The sequence below is a fragment of the Punica granatum genome, unplaced genomic scaffold (genome assembly GCF_007655135.1).
Source record: "Punica granatum isolate Tunisia-2019 unplaced genomic scaffold, ASM765513v2 Contig00624, whole genome shotgun sequence".
In the NCBI taxonomy this organism is placed as follows: Eukaryota; Viridiplantae; Streptophyta; class Magnoliopsida; order Myrtales; family Lythraceae; genus Punica; species Punica granatum.
The window spans coordinates 4,240-11,863 of NW_022204471.1; the positions used below are offsets into that span (position 1 = coordinate 4,240).

At 41.1% G+C, this 7,624-nt stretch overlaps 2 protein-coding genes across 2 annotated transcripts; both read left to right on the forward strand.

The window, feature by feature from the left end:
• The first annotated feature begins 997 nt into the window (after window positions 1–997).
• LOC116191458 (pathogenesis-related protein PRMS-like) lies at window positions 998–3,099 on the forward strand. Its single transcript, XM_031520258.1, has 2 exons — window positions 998–1,305; window positions 2,844–3,099. The coding sequence occupies exons 1-2, from the start codon at window positions 998–1,000 to the stop codon at window positions 3,097–3,099; spliced, it is 564 nt and encodes a 187-aa protein (XP_031376118.1).
• A 1,359-nt stretch (window positions 3,100–4,458) lies between these two features.
• LOC116191459 (oligosaccharyltransferase complex subunit ostc-like) lies at window positions 4,459–6,187 on the forward strand. The gene is made up of 2 exons (XM_031520259.1): window positions 4,459–4,865; window positions 5,720–6,187. The coding sequence occupies exons 1-2, from the start codon at window positions 4,514–4,516 to the stop codon at window positions 5,905–5,907; spliced, it is 540 nt and encodes a 179-aa protein (XP_031376119.1). The 5' UTR covers window positions 4,459–4,513; the 3' UTR covers window positions 5,908–6,187.
• The last annotated feature ends 1,437 nt before the right edge of the window (window positions 6,188–7,624 follow it).

Genomic DNA, 7,624 nt, shown 5'->3' on the forward strand with positions numbered 1-7,624 from the left:
AACTCCTAAGACTAAATCGTGTTGGTTCTTTAATTTATTTTATCTTTCAATTATAACTCACCTTACTTACAATATTAGCATAATTTTTTATTTTATAAATTGTTTCATTAAAATATTCTTTTATACAAAAGAATAGTTTTATATGCATCCTGAAGTAATCATGCGTAGAAGTGATTGTGGCTATAATAAAGAAATTTTTCAATAATTCTACAATCGCGTAGCGTGAGAAAGTATCAATAGAAATTACAAAAGATTTATAAATTAGTTTATTACTACTCAATCAAAGGGCCATTATTTTACTTATAGATAGAGCAAAAAGTATTAAGAACAAACATCTGGAAGTGGCTGCAATCAACTTCATTCGATGAGAAGTTACGAAAAAGAGATCTATGGGGAGCTTGCTTATTGCCATTTTATTTTGTTTAACCATTTTATATGAGGGAATTAACAAAACATTAAGTGGATATAACGTCCCGAATGAACAAAAGTGATGAGTAGTCACTTCACCATGAAAAATTCATCAGTCTAGATGCAGAAATAATATGTATCAAACAATGACACAATTGATTGAGATTCACATAACTTCGTAAGTCGCGCCGCCCTGAATGCATATTACTTGTACATGAAGATTGCGATACTTGTCTTAACCATGACTCTTTCGTAAGGATGTATATCTCCAAACTAAGGGATATGCCAAAATTATCAAACTCATCGAAACAGATCATATATAGTCAGCGATATATACTCTATTGCTCGATCCTATTTCTATCTATGATTATCTAATAAACCACTCGAGATCAGCTTTCAATCTTTCGCAAGACCGTCTATATAGTTCTTTTATTTGCCAATCCCCACTTTTTAATTGTATATTTCAGAAATAAATATGCCTTCATCGTATTCATTTGCTAATGCCATTTCCATATTGATAAGATTATTAATTTCAATTTGGAGCTTCCTGCCAAATCGTGCTCATGCCTCCGCGAATAGAACACAGTTGATGCAGGAATTTCTCCAAGGCCACAATGCTGCCAGGGAAGCAGTCGGAGTCCCGCCCCTATCATGGGACACGAAGCTGGCCACTTACGCCCGGGTTTATTTGAACCAAAGACGCACAGACTGCAAGCTCATCCACTCTCCTGGCTATGCGTTTGGAGAGAACTTGTTCTGGGGCCAGGGCAGGCGGTGGAGTGCGAAGGATGCCACAGCTACCTGGGTCGCAGAAAAGCAATGGTACCATCACGCCACGAACACCTGCACGGGACAAGAGTGCTCGCACTACACTCAGATTGTGTGGCGCATGACCCAGTACGTTGGTTGCGCTAAAATCATCTGCAAGAGCGGGGATACATTTATCACATGTGAGTACTATCCATCAGGGAACTATATAGGGCAAAGGCCCTATGTACAGAAAATAGTGCCATAGATCCGTAAATCATCATGGGCAGTGTAAAATTTGAAAAAAACGATTCAATCGTTAAACTGTGTGAATTCATGATGAAGTAGAATTGGTACGGTTTCATCATTAATTTGCAAACAATTGGACCCTATGTTAGTCTTCCTTTTGTGGATACTGATGCGACAAAAGACCCGACAAGTCGGTACCTGGAGAAAAATAGGTTCTGACGACCCTATTTCGAATGAAACGGCCTCCGGAGCAAAACACACCGCTTTACTGTGATTTTTCGATATTTAAGGCAAATTCCATCGTTTAGAGTTTCAAATAGGCAATTTTTTGTTAATTAGGGTGTTTTTGCAATTTTATAAAAGTTTAGTTCTTTTTATGCAATTTAAATTTTTTTAAACCCTATTTAAGAAACGTGTAAATCCTAGGGTTGAATCAGTTGTCTTTTTTCATCAATGAATAAAATTCAAAACTTTCGTGCTTTGTCCAATCTTGGATCAATTCGAGTTTAATGCCTATTTTCTGGTGTTCGTAGAATCAACAGATATAGAAGGTCGTAGTTCCGGTATTCGTGCGTGAATCAACGGTCTGTAATAGGTTACTCGTGTATATGCTGCGTCAGATACCCAGTAGGTCAGGGAGGATAATGAAGATCTCATTGATAAGAAAGCACGGTCCTTCTTCGTTATATTGATTGAGAGTCAGCGTCACTGTATCGAACCCTTTTTCTAAAGAGAGACGCTCTTACAAGTACACTTTCTACTAAAAAAATCAGAGAAACTTTATGGTGTTAACCATTTTGCTTTTTTTATTTGATTTCATACTAAGAAAAATTTTCTAGGTGGGAACTAGCGCATGAAAACTTGAAGCATTTCGTGGGATGATTAAGTTGACAAGCAGCCAATGGATAAAACGTCTATAATTAAGAAAGTGATTATTATTCACCCAAAAAAGAAAGTTATTATTAACGTCATTGATGTAAATTAATTCTAATAATCACAGTTTAGACTTCAAAGACTAAATTAGTCAGAATTTAAATCAAGAATTCATGATCATCATCCAATTGAAAATTGACCAGGCGTATGCAAAGCATGGATTTAAAAACTGTAGGTTGTGATTGACTTGATGATAGTTCTGATCGAGTCCCAATCATGAAAAGCATCCGTTGTATCTGTAAAGATCGAGAAACTTAGCTCAAACGCTACTTTTTAGATTTTGAGGTCTCAGGTCTTTTCTTTATCTATATGAACCCAGTGATCGATCTTTTACGTGCCTATTCCTGACTTCTCATAGCTTTTCAAAAGCATGTCGTCATCCTTTTCAATCTTCCATGGCGCTTCCATGTTCGTAGTACTTTCAATCTCATGCTTCCTTACTTACGTCCACAAGTCCTCACATAAGATAAACATGGTAAAGGAAGCCCTTGACGCCCACAATGCAGCCAGGAGAGCCGTCGGCATCCTGCCTCTCACATGGAAGAAGCCCCTGGGGTGGCTTATGCCCGAGCATACTCGAATAAGAGGAAAGGTGACTGTAAGCTCATTCACTCACACAACACTCTGTATGGAGAGAACTTGTACTGGGGGTCCAGGGTCTGGTACTGGAGTGTCAAAGATGCCGTAGATGATAGGGTGCCGGAGAAACAGTGGTACAGTTACGATCGCCGGGACAAATGTGCTGGCACTATTGGCAGGTAGTATGGAACATGACCCGACATGTTGGGTGCAGCAGGATCATCTGCAAGAATGGGGGTACAATTATCACTTGCGAGTACTCTCCACCTGGGAACTATGTAGGAGGAGGACCCTATTAGTTATGACCAAACTATAGATCGGGCAGGTCGGCATAGTCATCAAGACCCTCTAGCCTAGTGATCATGAGGATTTGGGTGGTGTCCTAGATTTGCTTTTCGCATCCCATCAGGGAATCTAAGATAAGATCGTTCTGCGCATTGCTAGTTACAACCGTGGGAAGACCTTAAACGTAGCTATGTCATCTCAAACTGCCGGATTTTGGGAGGATGTAACTGCTCACAGTATGAAACCCTACCTTCACCGACCGAACGAAAAAGCAAGAGCAGGGGTGTTTTATAGCGAGTATTGTTTTGTTCGGATCTGCTATCATGGAATTGAAAAAAAGATGATCCATTAACAAGGGATTATGAGTTCTGTCTTTGTGGTAAATTAATTATGGAAACATATATAGAAAGCAAATTAAATTAAAGATCAAGATGGAAGCGGATTCGACTGCCAATTAAAATCCTGAAAATCCTTCTATGCAAATCCTTCTGTGCTTCGAATTTTAGCATCACAATGCAGACGGCACAAGTTAGGATTTATTAGGCCAGATTAGCTTGAACTTAAAAAAACGAATTCGTAAATAAGCTTATGAGGTCTAAGGTACGAGTGCTATTTCGAGTGTCTTCCAAGTCCCAGAGAAGAAGTCCAGACACGATCACTGGTTATTCCTGAGGGCATCCGACCTTTCTCTGTCAATCATGAATGAGTTTCAGTTTTGGCCGCTCCACATTTTAAATTAACCAAGATCGCAATAAATGGTCAGTTTCTGAGAATAGATCCATCCATTTGCACATCTTAGATCTATTTCATGAATTACATATATGGCATCCACGTACTTTAGGGTGTTAGATCTCCTTTTGATGCGGATTAGAATTGCATATTCATTCATAGGTAATGCGGATTAGGCTTGTGTGAGCAATTCGGTGTGGGCGCACATGGACCGGCCCGCACTGAACTCTCTGTTTTCCCTAATTGTGGGGCGTTCATGAACCAGGAAGAATAAACTCATCGTTATAAAAAAATAAAAATAAAAAAGTGACAATTTAACAGACACAAGGTAAAACAGATGGGCCTGGGCCTGGATTTTGGACTTTTTGCGCAAGCCCGAACCTGAGCATGTAGTGCTATGCCTATCCGGGATATAAGCTTAAACCAATCCTGGAATTGGGAGAGTAAATGAGATTCCAGCAGCCGGGATCGGGTTACTCTAACATCTGTAACCAAACACCCCGTCTCCCTCCACTCAGCTGGATTCACTGCTGCGGCCTCTCATCTTCTCCTTCGGACAGGTCACTGAATCCAACTGAGGAAAATGGCACCAAAACCGGAGACCCAGGCCTCGCCCTCCTCCGCCTCAGATCCGCTGTCATCCGCCGCCGGAGCAGCCGGCTTAATCGACCCCGTCTTCCACATCCTCAGTATCCTCCCCTACAGCTTCCTCCGCCCGCCCCGCCTCCGCCTCAAGCTCCCAACCCTAACCCTCCCTTCCCCCATGACCGTCTACGCCCTCATCCTCCTCACCTACTTCATGGTCGTCTCCGGAATCGTCTACGACGTCATCGTCGAGCCCCCGGGGATCGGGTCCTCCCAGGATCCCGTCACAGGATCCGTCCGCCCGGTCGTGTTCCTGCCCGGCAGAGTCAACGGGCAGTACATCATTGAAGGTATCCCTGATTCTGTCGCAATTCCTGTTTTTGCTTGTCCCATTGCTCTATGGTGCTTCAGAAAGCTGCACCAATTGGGGCGATTAGCTTGTGGGAAGAGCTTAAAGTGCTCGATTGGGTGGAATCGTTCGGTATTCCAGTTCCATTGTGAACCTGCCAATGAAAGAATGCAGCCATGTATAATTCTTTAGTTGGTATTGTAGTTAATTCTTGCAGCATGTCAAGAGAAGCGATTGGTCCGGTGCATAGATGAGGTCCAATGGCAACGGTGAATAGATGGAATGCATTAGGAATGTAGCTAGATTTGATAAGATAATTGATTGCAAAACAGCAAGGAAGACTGCTTTGCGGTCATTCAGCTCGTGTTTAGTTGGCATGTCCAAGATATATTAGAAATGGGGGCAATGTCTCACGGAGCAAAATGGTGCGAGTGCCAAGACATTATGAGGAGAGATGAAAGAGTTGCATTCTAAGAGTCGATATTCGTTCTGTGTTAAATCATTATCTGGGGTGGATGATAGTTGTCGTATCTTTAACTGCTAAAGTTTATGTTGGATATGAGAATAGTTTTTAATTCTTGTCTATAATATATAAATGAACCACTTAGGATTATGGGTCAAATTTTGGTTGGTGAATTTGAGGCCGTGAGTTACAGATTGCGAAGAGAATTATCTATGCAAGGGCTATGCTTGTTGAACTTATGACTCAATTTTTTTCATCGTTTGAGTAGCCAAGACTACATTTGTGTCTAGAACTTACATTTGGTCATCTTATGTCAACCAGTAGACTCTGTAAGTACATAGCAATATAATCATATTATTGGTTTTGATTCTACATTTTTGTACCTCCCTCAGGTCTCTCGTCCGGGTTCATGTTTGTAATCGGTGGGATAGGAATCGTCTTTATGGATATGGCTCTGGACAAGAACCGGGCAAAGAGTGTGAAGTCCTCATATGCTACTGCTGGGGTTCTTTCTGTTGTTCTTGCTTATGTGATGATTATGCTCTTCCTTCGCATCAAAATCCCAGCATATCTTAGGTGATTAGAATCAGCTATTATTGGTAATATGCTCCTTTTCTGGGTTTTCATTTTGTCCTCGGCGAACAATTTTGGATGAGACAAGTGATTATATAGATGTGCTCCCCCCCTGCTTGGTTTGACAGAACATACTGGACGGGGTTGTGTGCTTTTACTATCTTCAGATTATGGTCAGTAGTATTAAATGGACTGGTTTGAAGTATGCCCAAATGCAATATCAATTTCCGACTGTGACATGTTTTTGTTGCTTTAATGCTGCAGGGTCAGATTTTTGTTTCTGCCAACCTGTATGTACTTCTCTTCTTTTGAATACATTGACCAACATCCTTACCCCATTCCATATTGATCAATGAAGTCGTCGAAAGTTGTTAGGATTTAAATAGCAATCCCTATATTTTCTGTAATTAATCAGCAAAACTTATTGAGTGGATTTGGGAATCACTGCTTCAAGAATTCTGAGTAAAAGAATATGTTTGCAGCTACCGCTCTGTGTTTTACTTGAGCAAATGCTTGAGACTTGGAAGTTTGGAACATGGTAGATATGGTAGTGCAGGTTAAGGTACACGGTAAATGGGTTGGTTCCGGGATTCTTCAAGTAGCTTTCAGGTTTTCGGTAACAGTCCTCATCAGTATCCAAATGCTCTGGGCTTCTTTGTACATTCCGAAAGTCTAATAGGTGTTCAATCCTTGCGGTAGAAATGTTATCATTGGCTACACAGATCCATGACAATGGCTGTAAGTGCGAGGATAGATTTGTTACTGAGATCTGCAGGGACTGAAACCAGTGGAGGCTTGCTATTACTAGTACATTGATATTTACTCGTCGCTTCATTCAAAGTCGATGTTAAACGGGTTGTAAATCAATCAGACATAACTTGAACTGGAGGACATTAAAAGAATGGCTGCACTTTTTTTATTTATTTAGTATTTAGCACAACTTTAACTTTCCAATAAAGATGTGATCCATTAAAGATTTCCATCAAAGTTGTGATCCATTAAAGATGTGACAGAAAGACATTGTAAAGTCATAGAGACGAGCGACGAGGACATAGAGATACGTCGAAAGTCTATAAAAAAAAAATCCAATAATTAGAACATAAATCACTCTATTGTATTCACCTCATTAGCTAGATGCTTCTCGGGAGAAAGGGGATGTGGTGATGGCATAGTCCTCGACTTAGGATTAGGAATTATGTGTTCGATGGTCACCCGTGGGATTCACATGCTCCTTTGTTTTATCTTCCCGTATCCCCTCTTGATGGAGCCGTCATCCATTTGAACAAACTAGGAAATTTACATATAACATAAAACAAAAAAGAATGATACTAACACTCTACCCAGGTGCACACCTTCCCGCCTCATTTGGCAGAACAATGGTTCGGCGAGAAGAGCCGCCGCGGGGAGAGAAATGAGAAGTTCCTCGATGAAGTGTAATTTACAGAATGACTACCGTCGAGAATTGTGGCTCTTTTCCTCTCTTTACCTTTTCCATAAGCAGTAGTACACCTTGAGTTGAACGCGCCATACTTCGCCAACTTCCCGATCCACCACGTCTTCTTTGTTTTCCGCCAGATTCTCGAGGTTCTCTGGGAGCGCCTGCAGCCAGTTCAAGCTGACATCAAAGGTGGCGCAGGGAAGTTAAATGTCCGGTGGACTGAGGCATACGCACAGGCTTGCTGGACCCGACCATTAGCTTCTTGAGGTTGATGTTGATGAACTCG